At 46.4% G+C, this 22,131-nt stretch overlaps 1 protein-coding gene across 1 annotated transcript; it reads right to left on the bottom strand.

Annotated features, from left to right (window-relative positions):
* Window positions 1-3,611: 3,611 nt before the first annotated feature.
* On the bottom strand, window positions 3,612-15,136 carry LOC311138483 (troponin I, slow skeletal muscle-like; the record flags this gene model as incomplete). The annotated part of the gene is made up of 5 exons (XM_084173178.1): window positions 15,101-15,136; window positions 14,864-14,995; window positions 14,680-14,769; window positions 12,068-12,244; window positions 3,612-3,716 (listed from the first exon to the last, which is right to left on the bottom strand). Exons 1-5 carry the CDS (start codon window positions 15,107-15,109, stop codon window positions 3,612-3,614), a joined length of 513 nt encoding a protein of 170 aa, XP_084029304.1. The 5' UTR covers window positions 15,110-15,136.
* Between the last annotated feature and the right edge of the window lie 6,995 nt (window positions 15,137-22,131).

The following is a 22,131-nucleotide window of genomic DNA, read 5'->3' as shown; positions in this document are numbered from 1 at the left end:
CCTGGGTATCTACCTTAGCCCATGGTCCTCTCCCCACAAATATCTCTTCCCATGACCACAAATTGCCCACCTGTGACATGGCTATTTGCTCCGCCTGGGCACGCTGCTTGGTCCTCGTTTGGTGGGATCTTCTGTCACGTACGTTCAATGACGGGTCAGACCAAGGCGCAGCGTGATATACGTACATGTTTATTAACTTATAAACACAACGACAAAACAACAACCGAAACGAAACGTGAAGTCCAAGGTAGAACACACAACATACCTTACACGGAACAAGATCCCACAACTAGACAGTGCCAATAGGCTGCCTAAGTATGATCTCCAATCAGAGACAACGAGCGACAGCTGCCTCTGATTGGGAACCACACCGGCCAACATAGATCTATACATACTAGAATACAACATAGAATATATACAACAAGGAATATACACACCCTGACTCAACATATACGAGTCCCCTGAGTCAGGGCGTGACAATCCTCTGCTGCACCTCCATTGTTCAGTGTCTTATTCCTCTGTCCTCACTTAAATCAACATGTTAGCAGCATTCTTTATCTCCCTGCCAAATCTGTTAATAAACCCCAATGTCCTCTATTCATTTTTGACCCCACATGTATCAGATCTGATGTGACATTATGATTCAGAACATGCCTCACACCGCCTAAATTCCACAGCATTTCAAAGCTTGTTTCCCCAAATATTTACATCGTGTTTCTGCCCTGTAGTTGATGTGTCATTTAGAAAATTCCCGTCAACTGGATGAGTCACCATTTATAGTGTGGTGGAAATGATCCAACCATTATGTACAGTAGGTTGGTGGAAATCCCCATCGACTGAGGATGATGGGAATTTCCATTATGTAGACTTGTGAAAATGATGTTGAATAATAATAAACTACATTTATCAATCTGACTCCATTATTATGTGAATGCTATAGGCCCATAATCGTATCCAGTTGGTATAGCCAAGGTTGCGAGCCTTGTGACACCACTCTGAATACTATATGATGCACGTGTCTATGTTTACCGCTATGCAATTATTAAGAGGGTAAGGAACAAAGAGCTCAGAGATGCACAGTTAGAGACCGAGCATATATGCTATGTATATTGTGAATAACATTTACCAGTAGACATTTCACCAAATAATAATTCAAGGAATATTACTCAGAAATGTGAAGACTAAAGTTCGTATCCATTTAAAAGTAATAACATTTATTACAGTTACAGAAATAAGAATACAATTAACAAATTGTACATACCAGAAATCTTACAGTGAAAAAATACCATGCTATTGTTTGAGGAGAGTGCACAACAACAAAAAACGTATCACGGCAACTGGTTTGATACATTCACCTCTGAAGGTAAATAATGTACATACATTCAGTAATCTTGCTCTGATTTGTCATCCTAAGAGTCCCAGAGATAAAATGTAGCATAGTTTTGTTCGATAAAATCAATTTTTATATTCAAATATAGGAACTGGGTTCTACAGTTTGAACCCCTGCTGTCTCTGGCTCCACATCCACCCCGCCCGGCCATCTAGATGTGTGAAAGTTAGTGTATAAGCTAATGAGCCATCATGTAAGACATTTCTGGGAGTGTGTAAACTTATATTTTGTATTACCATATCATTTTTGTATGTTCTCTATACTTACGTACTTGAAAATTTATCAATTTACCAATTTGGCACATTTGGGCATACTTGATACAAAATAGTCCAGTATTGCAATGCTTCACTGGATCAATCTGAAACTTTGCACACACACTGCTGCCATCTAGTGGCCAAAGTCTAAATTGCTTCTAAACTGCAATATTATATTGTGGCCTTTCTCTTGCATTTCAAAGATCATGGAACAAAAAAACTAAACAAAAAACATGTTTTTTTGTTTGTATTATCTTTTACCAGATCTAATGTGTTATATTCTCCTACATTAATTTCACATTTCCACAAACTTCAAAGGGTTTCATTTCAAATGGTATCAAGAATACCCACAGGGGCCAGTATGATTTAAAAATTTAAAATAAAATTATACAACATGTATGCACTCACTAACTGTACGTCGCTCTGGATAAGAACGTCTGCTAAATGACTAAAATGTAAAATGTAAGAATATGCATATCCTTGCTTCAGGTCCTGAGCTACAGGCAGTTAGATTTGGGTACGTCATTTTAGGCAAAAATGGAAAAAAAAGGGTCAGATCCTTAAGAGGCTAAGTAATATTCCACAAGTAATACCGGGGTTGGTAAATAGGCTAAGACCTGGTAACAACAATTGTAACAAGGCACACCCTGTCATGACGGTCATTTTCATGTTATGACTATGTTTCAATTTCTATTAGGACGTATTTGGGTGTTTTTGGAGCCTTTCTTCATGTTTTTATTTCAAAGCACCCGTACTGCACAACGATGATAAGAGGATGAGGAAGTGAATCGCTCGTTGGGGTCAGTTTCTCAAAAACAAGTGAAATTGCAAAAAAAGTGTCTGGACCCTTCTATAACATGCCATTTACATAAAAAAATGATATTTGCTTGTAAAAAAGCAAACGTCTTATGTAATGTTCCACATAGCCTATCAAAGGGAAAAGCAGAGCTACTACCATATTGCTTATACCTATCAAATTATTTCAGATCTAAACCTGGGGTTGTTTCCGTGTAGCTCAGTTGGTAGAGCATGGCGTTTGCAACGCTGGGGTTGTGGGTTCGATTCCCACGGGGGGCCAGTATGAAAAATGTATGCACTCACTAACTGTAAGTCGCTCTGGATAAGAGCGTCTGCTAAATGACTAATATGTAAATGTTTCCGGAACAGGGCCAATGTTTAGTACCCTGGCCTACAAAATAAGTTCTCAGTAGCCAGAGAGGTACGGCAATGTTTTTCATTCTCTATTTGACTCTGATACCAAGGAGTACCAACTGTCTATTGAAGATAATGATGCCATGTTTGAGTCCATGTTTGTTCATGTATGTATAATGTCCTACAGTATCGCTGTCTGATGACTGGAGTAAGGTTTTGAAATATTTCGTTATATTTCTTACGTCAGTCATTTCAAGACAATCATAATTTACCCATGAATGTTTGTTTCTGATCTTGTTGTTACTTTTGTAAGGACATCAGCCAGGAGAGTGTAGTTGTGTGAATGGTATGCACTCTAGTAGATACTTAATCATTTGGTGTTGAAGGCTAACAACAATAGTTGGATAAACTAAATAACACATTCGCATAAATAATCATATTTTTTTGTAGTAGAAGGATAAGCCAGCAAGCAAAACATCTACATTATCTACAGCTTTAAAGTAAGACTGGCTTACTTTACTTTATCATTTATTCTCAGGCCAATATTATCGGTAAGGTTAAAGCAGAAATTGTCTTCATGCCATTTTTCACCCATAACAAAATAACATACAATTGCCATTAGCTTACAGTTTGTACTGTATAAGCCACGCTGAACAAAGAATAAAACAATGTTATTAATGGCACCGAAACATGAAGCAGATACACTCACAAGAGATAAAAAGGCAAACCATTCGTACATTTGGAATGTCCAGGACTAATAAAAATGAAAGAAACACGAAACAAGGTATCCAAATGTTGAGTATTCTCTTCTGTGTCTACGGAGCGGGGCCTTTGGCTGCGTCAAACATCTTCTTCCTCCCTTCCATGCCAGACATGGCCTCCACGTTCTTCCTCCAGTCACTGACCTCCACTGTCTTCTCCTGCAGAGCGCACACACAATGGCAGTCAATATCATGACAGTAGGATGTCAGTTTATCAGCCCTACGACTGGTCAGCTTCAAGTTACAAGAACAAACTGTTAGATCCTGTCATTTATGTACAGACTGAGGGAAATATTGACCTAATCTGAAACAAAACTCCAGACAGTATATTATAAAAAATAATAGCAAAAGTAATCATTGCATCACACTATTTGTAAAAACGGCTAGCTGGAGCTGGTCTGCGCGGTCGGCTGTGAATGCCCTTACCCGTTATTAACTTATGCTGATTGCTTAGGTTCTGCTCACTACAGTGTTGTCCGGTCAGAACACCATGTTGAAGCCCATTACTCTCTTGATAGTCACCACCACACACACACACACACACACACACAAGCACGGACACATCTGCTTCCATTGAAGGTAGTTCTTTATGTGTGGTTAATCCAAATGACTTGGAATCTTATTGTTGTGGTTGTATAAGGCAGTATTAGTTAAGGGTTATAACTATGCAATATAGATGTACATGAATAAATGGCAATATTCTTATAACACGTCTACAAAGGGCTATAAACACAGCATCAATATAAACATAAACCTAAACATTCACCTCTTGGAGAGAGAGAAACTAATTACTTGGCTTGAGAAGGGGACAAGATGTATGGCACTCTCTCTCCAGCCTGGTGTGAGAATCTCCAGGGCTGAGATCTTATCTGATCTGCCCTGGCCCCTCAGGGTCGAAAATTACTCTGTGCATGAGCAAGCTCCAGGAACCATCTGGGATGACTCTAGAGGCCTGCCCATGGCAGCACAATAAAACACCTTAACAAAGAGCACTATGGAAAACGCTGCTGTAGCATGTGCATACAATACTATGTTTATCAATACAACAATTAAACAACTTTTGCAAAAGTACTTGTGCAACCATTGTAATAATAAGACTTATGGCAGTACAGAATAATACTCCATACGATAAACAATACGCAAAGCAGTATTGGCAATTCTAACATTAATGAATAGTTACAGTAGAACATATGGCTGAAACGTATCAAAGTAACTTTAAGTAATTAGTGGTAATTACCTATTATTACACAGCATGTAAAAACCCCAATAAACCCCACTGCAACTTACATTTCGATACACGCACAACATTCAGACATTCGTGTTACTGTCGACAATAAAAAGTCCTCAGAAAACGTGCATCATCTCTCTTCAGACGACGGTAACACTCTGACCTGAGTGGACCAGTGCTGTCACGGTCGTTGAAGAACGGGTCAGACCAAGGTGCAGCGTGAAATGCATACATGTTTATTAAACAATAAACAAAACAATAAACAACGAAACGTGACGTCGGAAGGCTATACACTAACAATCCAAACACCGAACACAAACAAGATCCCACAACACAGGCAGGAAAACTGGCTGCCTAAGTATGATCCCCAATCAGAGACAACGAGCGACAGCTGCCTCTGATTGGGAATCACACCCGGCCAAACATAGAAATAGAAACATAGAAAAAACCCCACATATATTCACACCCTGACCAAACTAACTAGAGTCTATAGGTCAGGGCGTGAGAGTACCCCCCCCCCAAAGGTGCAGACTCCGGCCGCACAAACCTGACTTAACAGGGGAGGGTCCGGGTGGGCATCCAGCCTCGGTGGCGGCTCCGGCTCCGGGCGTGACATCTCCTCCCTTACTGACTCCGCGTTGCACCCCGGACCGGTCTGGACCTCAACGCGGAGCTTCCCCTCTCAGTCCTCCCACGATGCACCGATCCCTGTCCGGACCCTGGTGTGGGAGACTCCGAACCTAGAGAGGGGCTGACGTCTGGACCCGGAGTGGAGCCGCTGACCGGAGCTGAACTGGACACCGGTGGAGCGGACTGCTCTAGCTCCGGAGTGGAGCCGCTGACTGGAGCTGAACTGGACACCGGTGGAGCGGACTGCTCTAGCTCCGGAGTGGAGCAGCTGACCGGAGCTGGACTGGACCCCGGTGGAGGGGAATGCTCTGGCTCCGGAGTGGAGCAGCTGACCGGAGCTGGACTAGGCACTGGTGGAGCGGACTGCTCTGGCTCCGGAGTGGAGCTGCTGACCGGAGCTGGACTTGGCACCGGTGGAGCAGACTGCTCAGGCTCCGGAGTGGAGCAGCTGACCGGTGCTGGACTAGGCCCCGGTGGAACGAGCACGGGCCGTGCCGGACTGGAAACACGCACCACTGGTCTGGTGCGAGGAGCAGGCACGGGCCGGACTGGACTGGGAACACGCACCACTGGTCTGGTGCGAGGAGCAGGCACGGGCCGGACCGGACTGGGAACACGCACCACTGGTCTGGTGCGAGGAGCAGGAATGGGCCGGGCCGGACTGGGAACACGCACCACTGGTCTGGTGCGAGGAGCAGGAACGGGCCGGGCCGGACTGGGAACACGCACACTGGCTTGGTGCGAGGAAGAGGAACAGGCCGGGCCGGACTGGCGACACGCACCACTGGCTTGGTGCGGGGAGCAGGCACGGGCCGGACCGGACTGGGAACACGCACCACTGGTCTGGTGCGAGGAGCAGGAACGGGCCGGACAGGACTGGGAACACGCACCACTGGCCTGGTGCGAGGAGCAGGAACGGGCCGGGCCGGACTGGGAACACGCACCACTGGTCTGGTGCGAGGAGCAGGAACGGGCCGGGCCGGACTGGGAACACTCACCACTGGTCTGGTGCGAGGAGCAGGTACGGGCCGGGCCGGACTGGGAACACGCACCACTGGCTTGGTGCGAGGAAGAGGAACAGGCCGGGCCGGACTGGCGACATGCACCACTGGCTTGGTGCGGGGAGCAGGCACGGGCCGTACCGGACTGGGAACACGCACCACTGGCTTGGTGCGAGGAGCAGGAATGGGCCGGGCCGGACTGGGAACACGCACCACTGGCTTGGTGTGGGGAGCAGGTACGGGGCGTACCGGGCTGGCGACACGCACCACTGGTTTGGTGCGAGGAGCAGGGACGGGCCATACTGGACTGGGAACACGCACCACTGGCTTGGTGCGAGGAGCAGGAATGGGCCGGGCCGGACTGGGAACACGCACCACTGGCTTGGTGTGGGGAGCAGATACGGGGCGTACCGGGCTGGCGACACGCACCACTGGTTTGGTGCGAGGAGCAGGGACGGGCCATACTGGACTGGGAACACGCACCACTGGCTTGGTGCGAGTAGCAGGCACGGGCCGTACCGGACTGGGAACACGCACCACAGGTCTGCTGCGAGGAGCAGGAACGGGCCGGGCCGGACTGGGATCACGCACCACTGGCTTGGTGCGGGGAGCAGGTACGGGGCGTACTGGGCTGGCGACACGCACCACTAGTTTGGTGTGAGGAGCAGGCACGGGCCTTACCAGACTGGGAACACGCACCACTAGCTTGGTGCGAGACGCAGGCACGAGGTGTACCGGACTGGGAACTGATGTTAGAGATCTCCGACAGTACCAGTCTTTCACTCTCCGCGCACAGTCCTCCTCCCGTGAGGACTCTCCCTGAGCCCCCACGAGTGCAGTGGTCTTCTCTGTCGCTCCCCGACCACCCTTTTAGCCCCCCCAAAAAAAATTATTGGGACTGTCTCTCGGGCTTCCTCCTCGGCCGGCGCCTTCTGTGTTGCCGTTGCTCCACTCCTGCCTGGGCTTCCTCCTTCGCCCAGGGTCCTCCACCAGCCAATATCTCCTCCCAAGTCCAAAATGACTTCCCCACCTGAGTCCAGGATGTCTGCTCCTGGGCACGCTGCTTTGTCCATTTTTGGTGGGATCTTCTGTCACGGTCGTTGAAGAACGGGTCAGACCGAGGCACAGCGTGAAATGAATACATGTGTATTAAACAATAAACAAAACAATAAACAACAAAACGTGACGTCGGAAGGCTATACACTAACAAGCCAAACACAGAACACAAACAAGATCCCACAACACAGGCAGGAGAACTGGCTGCCTAAGTATGGTCCCCAATCAGAGACAACGAGCGACAGCTGCCTCTGATTGGGAATCACACCCGGCCAAACATAGAAATAGAAACATAGAAAAACCCACACATATATTCACACCCTGACCAAACTAACTAGAGTCTATAGGTCAGGGCGTGATAGGTGCAGTGTCCGGATGCGCATTTCCAAGTGCTCTGATTGGTTGGAAATGGCAGGGCTATGATGGGTGAGGGCTAACTAAGGTAGGATGAACAGCCAAACTAAAGGGACTGAAGCGAAACTGACGGGACTGTGAGGGAAACTTAGGTATAGAGGAGAGCAGCAGGACGGCCTTTTAAAACATGTTTTTACAGCCGCCACAATATTTCTTATGGAAATATTAACATCCATGAAAAGGCCTCTAACCTAAATGGCACAGTCTCTAATGGGGGCCACAGCACTTAAAAGGCCAAAGTCTCTGAAAAGCCACAGGCCTCGAAGGGGGAGCTTGGTCCTAGCATGCCTAATCTTACCCGGCAGGACAGGCAGGGCTTAGGGAGGTACACAGAGACGCAGGGACAGTCCTGGGCCGCCCCATGGAATGCCACGCGGGTGGCGGAGGGCCCTCTAACTCAGCTGGTGCAGGGCAGTTGGGCCCCATCCTTGGACGCTGAGTACAATGCCGGAGGCTGGCCACAGCTGAAGTAGGTGGCTCTCCTACTGCGTCAGAGAAATGTGGTATGCCGGCCACAACTGTCATCTCACTGGCTGCGGCTGAGGCTGGTGACTCTTTCACCACTTCTGAAAGCGATGGCTCCCATGGTAGAGCAGGTGGGGACCCATGGGCTAGGATCAACAGGGATCTGGAGGCAGGGGCTGGCTGGGCCCCAGAGACGAGGTCAGGTGGCCTCCCACTTGGGAAGGGCTGAGGGTCGCCCAAGGCAGGCGGCCCCCCCAGAACTAGAGACAGCAGGCCCCCCGGATCAGGGAAGAGTGGATCCCCTAGGTCAGGGAGCTGAGGGTCTAGCAGGGCAGGGAACTTGTAGCCTAGCGCTAGTATAGGCGACTGGGTGCCGGTTGAGGCTGAGGGCTGCAAACTGACTAGGGGCAGGGACTGCACACCTAGAGGAGCAGATAACTCCGGGTATAGCGGGACGGGAGACCAAGGGCCTAGAACTAGGGCAGGATGTTTGGCATGTAGCACTGAGGGAGCTGACTGTTTGCAAACTGAGGCTGGGGGCTGTGGAGCAACTGAGGTTAGAGGCTACAGACCTAGTGGGGCAGAGAACCTATAGCCTGGTGGAGCAGTGAACTGAGGGCCAACTAGGCCTGACAGGGAAACTGACTCCGGACCTGAAAGGGAAACTCACTCTGGACCTGGCAGGGTAACTGACTCTGAACCTGCCAGGGAAATTGAGTCTGGACCTGACAGGGAAACTGACTGTGGACCTGACAAGGAAACTGACTCTGGACCTGACAGGGAAACTGACTCTGGACCTGAGAGGGAAACTGACTCTGAACCTGAGAGGGAAAACGACCCTGAACCTGATAGGGAAAGTGACACTGGAACTGCCAGGGGAAAGGACTGAGGGCTAGGAGAGCAGTAGAGTTCTGGGCCTACTGGAGAAATGGGTACCTTTGAGCCTAGCAGGACAGGAACCTGATGACCCACCTGGGCTAGAGACTGAGGGCTGACTAATGCTGGAGACAGCAGACCTATTGTAGCTGGAGACTAAGGACCTAGTGCTAGGGACTGAGGGCAGACAAGGGCTGAGGACTGAGAACCTAGCGCATGTAATTTGTGTCCCAGCAAGGCAGGATGCTCTAAGCCTGGTGGACTAGGGATATGTGGACTGACTGTGTCTGGAGACAGCGAGCCTAGTACAGCAAACTTGAGGCCTAGCTGGGCAGGAGGCTCTAAACCTGGCAGTATAGGCAACTACCTACCAACTAAGGCAGGGGGCTGTGATCTGACCAGGGCAAGAGACTGCAGACCTACAGACAGGGCACCTAACTTAGAGCCTGGCAGGGCAGAGGGCTCTAAACCTGGCGGGATAAGCAACTGCAAAGCAATGAAGGCAGGGGGCTGCAATCCAAGCAGGGCAGGAGACTGCAGACCTGCAAACGGGCCAGCTAACTTAAGGCCTAGCATGGCAGGGGGCTCTAAGCCTGGTGGGCTAGGATGCTGCGTACCCAATAAGGCAGGGGTCTGCAGTCTGTGCAGGGCAGGATACTTCATACCTGATGACAAAGCGAACGTGGGCCCTAACTGGGTAGGATACCTAGGGCCTGGCAGAGCAACAAACTTAGGGGCTACTAGTACAGGGAACTGTGGCCCTAGAACGACAGAGGACTGGGGTCCTAGCAGTATGGTAGTGGTAGGAGTCCGGGAACCTAAGTCAGACCAGTGTGAACTTGCAACTAGGGCTAGAGACTGACGACCGGGTACGGCCGGAAACTCAGAGCCTACTGGGGGAGCAGGATACATCTGATCTACCGATGGGCCGGGATACTCTTGACCTACTGAGGGGAGCAGGATAGACTGGACCTACCGGGAAGGCAGGAAATGTAAATCCCATGAGGGAGGTAGGGAACTTAAACCCCATGAGGGAGGCAGGGAACTCTGACCCTACGTCTAGGTCAGGGGAGATATCAAAGGTGCCTTCTGGTGGGTCAACTGGGGTGATGTCTGGCATGTCCCCCATGGAAAGGACTGGAGGGTCCCCTGAGGCAAGGTCTGGAAGATCTGGAGGTATCCTACGTCTAGGTCCTCGAGGCTGGAGCTAGCAGGGTGCTAGCAGGCGGGACCAGCAGGGACCCCAGGCCTGGGACCGGCAGGTCACACCAGGCAGGAGCCGACAGGGCCGCACCAGCATGAGCGGTCTGAGGCCTTGTGACCACAGGCTGGGACTTGACAGCGGCAGTGTGAACTTCTAAGACAGGCCAGGGCTAATCCCACCAGGCCGTGACTGGAGAGGCCCCAACGTCTGGGCTGTACTTGACCTCTGCAGTAGCTGCAGGCTGTTGCTCCATCCTAGGAGCAGACGAAGAATCCACTGCGGGCTTGGGCTCTGGGCCAGGAGCAGGGAGGGGCTCCTGAGGGAGATCAGGTGAAGTTATTCTGGCTGAAGGTTTCAGGGCAGCAGACAGTCAAACCTCGGGCACCCGAGCATCTGTCTCGACTAGCATGATCTCCTCACAGGGAGGAGAGGGCGAGTCCACAACGGCAACCAGAACAGGCCCCATGGCTGCGGCTGGCTGTGGCTCCACTACTGGAGTGGGAGTCTCCTTAACTATGGCTAGTCAAGGTTCTGGCTGAGGGGGGTGCAGACCTTGGTGTGGTGGACTGTGCACTCTGGAGTTGTCTTCATCTGCTGGGGAGCTAGGCCGCTCTGGGGAGCAGAAGCGTAATGGATGCTGCCTCTGGTCAGGGGGGCCTAGAAGGACGTCAGTCGGAAGAGTGGCTGGATCACCTCGGGGGGAAGTGGCTCTCCCGACACTCTGGTAGATACGACGTAGGCTCCAGCCGGGGGGGGCCTGGAGTGACGACGATCTGTTGAATAGCTGGGGACGTAGTGGGGGTCTCAATGGTCCCGTGAGGGTGGTGAACGCTCAGACCAGGAGGGAGTAGTGTCTCTCAGAGGAGTAGCAGGGCCAACTTGGGGAGTATCGGCAGTGATGGCACTCCCATGGCGGTGACGATGGCTCTAGCCGGGGTCAGGAGAGTAGCGGCAGTAACGGTGCTCCCACGGCGGTGACTCAGGCCGGCAGGGCCTAAAGTACGCCATCCTGAGCTCTTCTTGCTCATGACGCAGGCCCTCATATTTCCTCTGCAGCTCCCAACTGGAGACGGGGCCTGGAGTAGGGCTGGTAGTCTCTTAGATGAGAGAGTTGTGTAGGGCCTCGCAGCTCATCTTCCTCAGGTGCATGACCGTTTTGTGGGTTGTGGGTGGTGACAGGCGTCTCTTGGCAAGACTCACAGGCTCCTGTTAGGGGCACCTCAACATCTCAACTGTAACAGGTCAAAATCCGGTGATTTAATGGGCCATGTAAAAACTTCTAGCTGGATCCGTCTGAGCGGTTGGCTGTAGATGCCTTCACCCACTAGTGACTTAACGCTCTTAACTCTACTTTGGTCTGACCGCACTCCAAGAACCAAGAACCAATCAGATGTTCCAAATCCAGAGTTTCATTCTATAGTTCACCACCACACATTAGCACACACAAAGATCACTTCTTTAAAATAAACACTGAAAACTCGGTCGCCAGCCAAACTTGCGTGACTTAAGGAAAACTGAAGGGACTGTGAGGGAAAGTTAGGTAGAGAGGAGAGGAGCAGGACAGCCTTTTCTTTACACTATTGTTTACTACCTTTGGTCTGATGAGGACCCACTAAATCTACCAGGGCTAACATACCTTCTCTGTGTCCTCCTTCTTGACTGACTTGAGGTTTGTCCGGAGGTCCATGGAGACCTTGTGTTTGGAGCCCAGAAGGGAGCGCAGGATGGCGTCAGCAGAGACCCTCACCCTCCTCAGGTTGGGCCGCTTGAACTTCCCCCTGAGGTCCAGAACCTTGATGTTCAGGTCCTTGATCTGTGGGACAGAAGAGGTGGACAATCATAGAGATAAAACTAAAGTTTCAATATTTATGGACATCTGGGACCACAATGGAAATAAGTATCAGACTTTATTGTGCAATCCCGGCGATTATTCTTTTTTTTTTTTGACAAATAAAATCAATCAATCATCTCAGACTAAACCATCTTTAAGGTTAACCCTTGGAGGCGACCATTCCGTGGGTACATGGACTACATTCAGAAGGTACACTGTTTTGCACAAATGTGTTTTGCACAAATGTCTTTACATCCCTGTTAGCGAGCATTTCTCCTTTGCCAAGATAATCTATCCACCTGAAAGCTATGGCATATCAAGAAGCGGACTAAAAAGTATGATCATTACACAGGTGCACCTTGTGCTGGGGACAATAAAAGGCCACTCTAAAATGTGCAGTTTTGTCACACAACACAATGCCACAGATGTCTCAAGTTTTGAGGGAGTGTGCAATTGGCATGCTGACTGCTGTAATGTCCACCAGAGCTGTTGCCAGAGAATTTAATGTTGATTTCTCTACCATAAGCTGCCTCCAACATCGTTTTAGAGAATTTGGCAGCACGTCCAACCGGCCTCACAACCGCAGACCACGTGTATGGCGTTGTGTGGGCGAGCAGTTTGCTGATGTCAGCGTTGTGAACAGAGTGCCCCATGGCGGTGGGGTTATGGTATGGGATCCTGAGGCCCATTGTCGTGCCATTCATCCACCGCAATCACCTCATGTTTCAGCATGATAATGCACAGCCCCATGTCGCAAGGATCTGTACACAATTCCTGGAAGCTGAAAATGTCCCAGTTTTTCATGGCCACGATACTCACCAGACATGTCACCCATTGAGCATGTTTGGGATGCTCTGGATCGATGTGTACGACAGCGTCTTCCAGTTCCCGCCAATATCCAGCAACTTAGCACAGCCATTGAAGAGGAGTGGGACAACATTCCACAGGCCACAATCAACAGCCTGATCAACTCTATGTGAAGGAGATGTGTCGCCCTGCATGAGCCAAATGGTGGTCACACCAGATACTGACTGGTTTTCTGATCCACACCCCTACTTATAAAAAATATATATATAGGTATCTGTGACCAACAGATGCATATCTGTACTCCCAGTCATGTGAAATCCATAGATTATGGCCTATTTTATTAATTTCAATTGACTGATTTCCTTATGTGAACTGTAACACAGTAAAATCTTTGAAATTGTTGCATGTTGCGTTTATATTTTTGTTCAGTATACAAAAGCATGTGGACACCCCTTCAAATTAATGGATTCGGCTATTTCAGCCACACCCATTGCTGACAGGTGTATAAAATAGAGCACAGAGCCATGCAATCTCCATAGACAAACACTGGCAGTAGAATGGCCTTACTGAAGAGCTCAGTGACTTTCAACGTGGCCCCGTCATAGGATGCCACCTTTCCAACAAGTCAGTTTGTCAAATTTCTTACCTGCTAGAGCTGCCCCGGTCAACTGTAAGTGCTGTTATTGTGAAGTCGAAACGTCTAGGAGCAACAGTGGCTCAGCCGCAAAGTGTTAGGGACTGCCTCTCACTACCGAGTTCCAAACTGCCTCTGGAAGCAACATCAGCACAATAACTGTTTGTCGGGAGCTTCATGTAATGGGTTTCCATGGCCGAGCAGCGGCTAAGATCAACCTAAGATCACCATGGGCAATGCCAAGCGTCGGCTGGAGTGGTGTCAAGCTAGCCGCCATTGGACTCTGGAGCAGTGGAAATGTGTTCTCTGGAGTGATGAATCACGCTTCACCATCTAGCAGTCCGACGGACTAATCTGGGTTTGGCGGATGCCAGGAGAACGCTACCTGCCCGAATGCACAGTGCCAACTGTAAAGTTTGGTGGAGGAGGTATAATGTTCTGGGGCTGTTTTTCATGGTTCAGCCTAGGCCCCTTAGTTCCAGTGAAGGGAAATCTTAACGCTACCGCATACAATTACATTTAAGGTGATTCTGTGCGTCCAACTTTGTGCCAACAGTTTGTGGAAGGCCCTTTCCTGTTTCAGCATGACAATGCCCTCGTGCACAAAATGAGGTCCATACAGAAATGGTTTGTCAAGATCGATGTGGAAGAACTTGACTGGCCTGAGCCCTGACCTCAACCCCATCGAACACCTTTGGGATGAGTTGGAACGCCGACTGCGAGCCAGGCCTAAACGCCCAACATCAGTGCCCGACCTCACTAATGCTCTTGTGGCGAAATGGAAGCAAGTCTCAGCAGTAATGTTCCAAATCTAGTAGAAAGTCTTCCCAGAAGTGGAGGCTGTTATAGCAGCAAAGGGCGGACCAATTCCATATTAATGCCCATGATTTTGGAATGAGATGTTCGACGAGCAGTTGTCCACATACTTTTGGTCTTGTACTTAATGTTTCAAGCAGCACCATGTAGGCTACCTTACCTCTCTGGTGTTGTGCATGACTTTGGCTTCAATGTCATATCGCTCCTCATCCACCACATCAACCTTGGCATGTAACTCCTGACATAACTCCTGTTGGGGAAATTAGAATTAGCAATGAGGTACCCAGCACCCAGGACAATAAACAGTCAACAGGTTTACTGAATGCATGTATGGATGGAAGTACCTGGAGCTCAGCAAAGGACAAGCCACCTGTCTGTAAGGGAGGAGCTCTCTCTGCCAGATACCTCTCCTTCTCCTCCTCTTTATCCACAGTCTCCTGCTCCATCTCTTCCTTCGCCTTGGCCACCATTAAGCTCTGAAAACACATTTCAGTTTTGAAAATGTATTGCCTCATATGACTGAGGTAGTTGTCAAACAGTCAAGTGTTATTGCTGTAATCATCGTGTGGCTATAGACTCACCTTAAGCATGATCTTACGGGAGGCAGAGATCTTCAACTTTTGCTTCAAAAATATTAAATCAATTTGATTAATTTAGTTATAGTCAAATTGTGATTGACAGTATAATAATGTCTCAATTAATCAGAGTTTATCAGCATTTATGTAATGCAATTAGAGATCTTACCTCTTGTCTGTAAAGAAAAAACACACATTTTAGTGTAAACGTCATTTAGCATAAGAGATAAAGTATCTGAAATACTTCCCAAAGTGGCAGGCAGAATTGATCAGGCAGTCATTGCTAGTGTTTCTAAAGATAACTGCCATGTGCTGTCTGACCCTTCTCTTAAAGGGGTCTGCTGGAAAAGAAAACAGAAACATGATATACTTACACTTGATCCGGCATCTCGGCAATGTAGATTCCCCTAGAAGACAAAAAAGAAAACCTCTTGTTTCTGAAGTGCTTGATGACAGACACCGTTAGTCTACAGTAATTAGGCCTCCCATTTCAATTCCCTTGATACATCATCATAGCTTTCAATGGATTGATATACAAAGCAATTGGATGATTCTACAGTATATTGTCAACTTTATGAAAATTATCTATCATACCCATGTAATATGACTGAAAAACAACAAAAGTTTTACAGATTTCTGGTTATTAATTCCTTTGGTTAAATGAACTACAGTGACCCATTCGTACATAATTTAGTTGTTTACAATCTAGCCACTACAGTACATTATTCTTGTTATTATCCACCTACTGCAGTACATTATCATGGTTGTTATTCTCCACCTACTACAGTACATTATCAAGGTTGTTATTCTCCACCTACTACAGACATTATCAAGGTTGTTATTCTCCACCTACTACAGTACATTATTATGGTTGTTATTCTCCACCTACTACAGTACATTATCAAGGTTGTTATTCTCCACCTACTACAGTACATTATCACGGTTGTTATTCTCCACCTACTACAGTACATTATCATGGTTGTTATTCTCCACCTACTACAGTACATTATCAAGGTTGTTATTCTCCACCTACTACAGACATTATCATGGTTGTTATTCTCCACCTACTACAGTACATTATCACAGTTGTTATTCTCCACATACTACAGGACATTATCACAGATGTTATTCTCCACCTACTACAGTACATTATCATGGTTGTTATTCTCCACCTACTACAGTACATTAGCAAGGTTGTTATTCTCCACCTACTACAGTACATTATCACGGTTGTTATTCTCCACCTACTACAGTACATTATCACAGTTGTTATTCTCCACCTACTACAGTACAATATCACAGTTGTTATTCTCCACCTACACAGTACATTATCACAGTTGTTATTCTCCACCTACTACAGTACATTATCATGGTTGTTATCCTCCACCTACTACAGTACATTATCATGGTTGTTATCCTCCACCTACTACAGTACAATATCAAGGTTGTTATTCTCCACCTACTACAGTACATTATCATGGTTGTTATTCTCCACCTACTACAGTATATTATCATGGTTGTTATTCTATTCTCCACCTACTATAGTACATTATCATGGTTGTTATTCTCCACCTAATACAGTACATTATTATGGTTGTTATTCTCCACCTACTACAGTACATTATCATGGTTGTTATTCTCCACCTAATACAGTACATTATTATGGTTGTTATTTTCCACCTACTACAGTACATTATCACGGTTGTTATTCTCCATCTACTACAGTACATTATCACGGCTGTTATTCTCCACCTACTACAGTACATTATCATGGTTGTTATTTTCCACCTACTACAGTACATTATCATGGTTGTTATTCTCCACCTACTACAGTACATTATCATGGTTGTTATCCTCCACCTACTACAGTACATTATCATGGTTGTTATCCTCCACCTACTACAGTACAATATCAAGGTTGTTATTCTCCACCTACTACAGTACATTATCATGGTTGTTATTCTCCACCTACTACAGTATATTATCATGGTTGTTATTCTATTCTCCACCTACTATAGTACATTATCATGGTTGTTATTCTCCACCTAATAGAGTACATTATTATGGTTGTTATTCTCCACCTACTACAGTACATTATCATGGTTGTTATTCTCCACCTAATACAGTACATTATTATGGTTGTTATTTTCCACCTACTACAGTACATTATCACGGTTGTTATTCTCCATCTACTACAGTACATTATCACGGCTGTTATTCTCCACCTACTACAGTACATTATCATGGTTGTTATTTTCCACCTACTACAGTACATTATCATGGTTGTTATTCTCCACCTACTACAGTACATTATCATGGTTGTTATTCAACACCTACTACAGTACATTATCAGCAGGTTAAAAGTGGTCACTCAGGGCTCCAAGTGGTCTACTTAACCAGACCCTACTACTACATCTGACTCTCTGGCCTGGGGTCTGGAGTCTGTGGTCTGTAGCCTGTGTTATGGAGCCTGGGGTCTGGAGCCTGGAGACCGTGGCCCATCCCCCTTCTGCTGACAATGGCTCTCCCCCAGATAATAAAGTGATGGCAGACAGGGGGAGAGGCGTGCATCGGCCCTGGCATGGTAACTATTCCAGACAGATAACGATCCCAGCTTTCTCCTGCTCATTTCCACTGGATAACGCTCCACAAATAGACCTGTCTGGCTGCCTTCTCCTTAAAGGGACCAGGAGGTTGGAATTTAGAGGTTCTTTATTAGAATTTCCAATTCCATAAGGAATGTCGCAGTGTCCAGTTTAGATAGGAACCCAGTGTGAATGATCAGTAATATGAAACCGATGTGGAATAGTTAGAGGTTATGGGAATAACTATAAAACATTAAAAACCTGTACAACTTCTTTAATTCTGTTGGGATTTATTGTCTGAGTCAAATCTTTATTGCCACAGTCAAATCCCACAAAGAAAATACAATTCATTAGAACAAAAGAGAAATTGGAAAACTCAAATCAGTTGGAAACCTGAAATTCCAAAATGAATTTCCCAAACAAATTAATAGTAAAAAGAAAAGACGGAAAACCTATAATTTAATTCCAGATTTTTCTTAGAGGCCTATCCATTAAATGGGATTTTTTAGATATGCTTCTGATTTACAGTTTAATTTTGCCCTTACGTAAATAGTATCTAAGATGTTTTCAAAATATCTCAAAACTAAAATAAATAGTAAATTACTCAATACTGGCCGATATTCTACATACTGAAATAGACAGATAATTATGATAATACAATTAATAATGTTCTGCAATTATACCTGAACCTCAAATTCAAAGAATACAGAAAAGTTCTAAGTATTGTCTCCTCAATATCAGAATGAGAGAGGAGTTGTGTCTTACCTTCCTGTGCTGAGGTGGGAGACGTTCCGTAGAGGCTCAGAGTGCTGCGGAGATGAATGCATCAGAGTATTTAACTCAGCCTCCCATTGTCCTTCCTGCTCGTCACTAGGACCCCTAAATAGAACACACACACACGCCATAGGGGTGGTCTCCCTAATCCACTGCTTATAATGCTGAACTTTCCAGTCATACTTTTGGTTAGGGATGTTGGGGGCTGGACGTTGTTATCTTAACTCAGTCACGGTGACTGACAACAGCCAGCAATGAAAAGTACGTGGAGGAAGTTGTCCAAATGAACGTAGCTCTGTATTTTACTCTATTCAGACTACATGATGGAGTTTTGCTAAGTGATCCAATAGGTTGGTTCTGCTGGCAGTTTGGTTGCTGTGTTCTCTGTTGGCTGGCAATGAGAGAGATTCTGCAGGCAGTTTGGTTGCTGTGTTCTCTGTTGGCTGGTAATGAGAGAGATTCTGCAGGCAGTTTGGTTTGTGTTCTCTGTTGGTTGGTAATGAGAGAGATTCTGCAGGCAGTTTGGTTGCTATGTTCTCTGTTGGCTGGTAATGAGAGAGGTTTTGCAGGCAGTTTGGTTGCTGTCAGTACTTAATTTGTAAATTGAGAGGTGCCGGAACAAAAAGTGATTATCATCACTTTTGCGTACTGGCATAGAACAGTAGAGTTCAGGCGCTTGCAGAAGTTGCACACACAGGGAAAATAATGTGTAGCCTAGGGTCCGGGAAAATGTTGGACTTTTATAAATGCATTTCATGCAATTCTACATCATTTTAGATGACTGCAGACTTTATCAGAATCTTTTTTAATACCTCACAAAGGATCGAAATGACAGGCTACTTTGACACCGACAAACTGAGAATCTGAGTTGAATAAAAACGACATTGTCTTGAATCTATCAATAGCCCAGGCCTAGGTGTGTGGAGACACACATATTGTACAATATTGGGAGAAAATTATAGTCCTAAAAAAAGCTTTCCACTTTCACTGACTCGCCAAATGATGTGCAGCTCACTCATTGGCCGATGCGCCAGTAGCAAAAGCTTATCTCTCTCTTGTTTTAATAATCATTTTTCAAATGACCCCTTTATTTTCCTCATTCCTTTGATTTATAGAGGAACATCAAAATAGACAACGACATATTCAGCAAATTTATGAGCCACACATAGAATATTCCGTAAAAATGTCAGTGTGTGATTGTGATGGATAAGGAGGTCTTCAAATATAACAGCATGTGTAATGGGGATATCTTTGGAAATGTGATTTATAAGTTACAAAGGGGTTTTGGAGGTTCCTGTTCAGTTTACCTCAGTTTGTTTCAGATATCTATTATGCATGTAGAATTACTCCATCTGCAATCAACTGGTCATCTCTCCCACTGTCCAAGTCTACCCTGTCCAGCTGGCAGATTATTTGCTCAGTCATTCATGTATCCATGATCATTTAATGTTTTATTTTATTTGTAAAGTTGATAACTTGGCAGCCTAAAGACAGATTAGTCTTCTCTTTTCAGCAGGATCCATTTGCTTTCTAACCTGTGTTTTCCCGCTATTATATTTGAAAAACTGCAATGGCCTGTTTTGGCTTCATGCTGTTCACTGACAGATTTCTGCGCGTTCCCGACTGTAGGAATGCCTTGTGATTGGGATACACACAATCCACAGCTAGGCTATAAGCTATTGATCCTCTGTGGCTAAATGATTAGCCTACTCCTGGTGCAGTATTCAGAACTATTTCATTTATTTCTGAACAGAAAGCAGTAATTCTATAACTTTGGCAAATGTATTTCAATGTATCAGGAGTGCTGCAGCATCTCCAGCACTTTTTCTGCAGCTATGATTCTATAAGGAAATAAATTAAGAAGTTCAACGCTGGAGAGATGAGCGTTGCAGGCTCATGTCTATCAGAGCAGAGAGAGAGAGCGAGATCATAGAATGGCACGCTTTTCTCTCTCACCACATGAAGAAAATCAAGTGAGGAGACCATTAATGACAAACTTCAACGTCTCAAGTCAAAAGATGTTCATCCAAGTTTATATAGCCTCTGTTTAAATCATAACAATAAAGATTGGTTGGTTAGGTGCATGTTCTTCTCCCCCCCCCCCCCCTTTTTCGTAATATCCAAAACCATTCTTAGTTAGACTATAATTCTGTTTCAATATCCCGGCAGGGCTAAGTGGGACCTCCAGAGTTAGTCTTGTCCCATCGCGGCAGCTCCCCTACAGACTCGGGAGAGGCGAAGGTCGTGAGCCATGCATCCTACGAAACACGACCCCGACAAGCCGCACTGCTTCTTGATACACTGCTCGCTTAACCCGGAAGCCAGCCACACCAATGTGTCGGAGGAAACACCGTACAGCTGGCAACCGAAGTCAGCGTGCATGCGCCAGGCCCGCCACAAGGAGTCTCTAAAGCGCGATGGGACAAGGACATCCTGGCCGGCCAAACCCTCCCCTAACACGGACGACGCTGGGCCAATTGCACCCCCTCATGGGTCTCCCGGTCGCGGCCGGCTGCGACGCAGCCTGGGATCGAACCAGGGTCTGTAGTGACGCCTCTAGCACAGCGAGGCAGTGCTTTAGACCGCTGCGCCACTCGGGAGGCCGGACAGGTGCATTTTCTAACACCACACTCCCACTCTCTATCTATATTGCCACTTGAATCAGTGGCCATTGCTGTGGTTCAAATCCCGGCCTTATCTTAGCTCATTGGTCACCATAGCAACACCCACCCGTAGTATGCATTCCAGCAGGTATATCTCACTGGTCATCCCCAAAGCCAACACCTCCTTTGGCCGCCATTCCTTCCAGTTCTCTGCTGCCAATGACTGGAACGAATTGCAAAAATCTCTGAAGCTGGAGACTCTTATCTCCCTCACTAACTTTAAGCATCAGTTGTCAGAGCACCTTACCGATCACTGCACCTGTACACAGCCCATATGAAATTAGCCCACCCAACTACCTCATCCCCATATTGTTATTTATTTTGCTCATTTGCACCCCAGTATCTCTATTTGCACATAATCTCTTGCACATCTATCATTCCAGTGTTAATACTAATTGTAATTATTTTGCACTATAGCCTATTTATTGCCTTACCTCCATAACTTGCTACATTTGCACACACTGTATATATATTTTCTGTTGTATTTTTGACTTTATGTTTTGTTTTACCCCATATGTAACTCTGTGTTGTTGTTTTTATCGCAATGCTTTGCTTTATCTTGGCCAGGTCGCAGTTGTAAATGAGAACTTGTTCTCAACTGGCTTACCTGGTTAAATAAAGGTGAAATAAAAATAAAAATGTAATATTCACAGAGGTTTACTATGCCAACAGTGGTTCTAGAATGATACATCTGCCATGGTTATTGGACTGTGATATATCTGGACAGTGAAAACCACCACCTGTCATGGAGCTCCACCAGATATCGCTTCACATAACAGGCCTGTATTTATGTGGAAGTAAATCTGCATTGGACCAAAATAAATTGAAGATGATTATTATGCGTCTTTCTTTTTGTTGTTGTCTATTTTAGTTTTATTTGTGCAGAAAAGAAGCAAAACACTTTATCTGGATAGGTCGGATAGATGCTCTACATATGATCATATTATCAACAAACTATCTGTTGATAAGCAACTGCTTGCTAAAGTTAGTGTTAGGTTTAGAGTAAGGGTTAGGG

The sequence above is a fragment of the Coregonus lavaretus genome, assembly GCF_964263955.1.
Source record: "Coregonus lavaretus genome assembly, chromosome: 12".
Taxonomy (NCBI): domain Eukaryota; kingdom Metazoa; phylum Chordata; class Actinopteri; order Salmoniformes; family Salmonidae; genus Coregonus; species Coregonus lavaretus.
The sequence above is the reverse complement of the archived record's forward strand: the minus strand, read 5'-3'. Positions and strand labels throughout refer to the sequence as shown.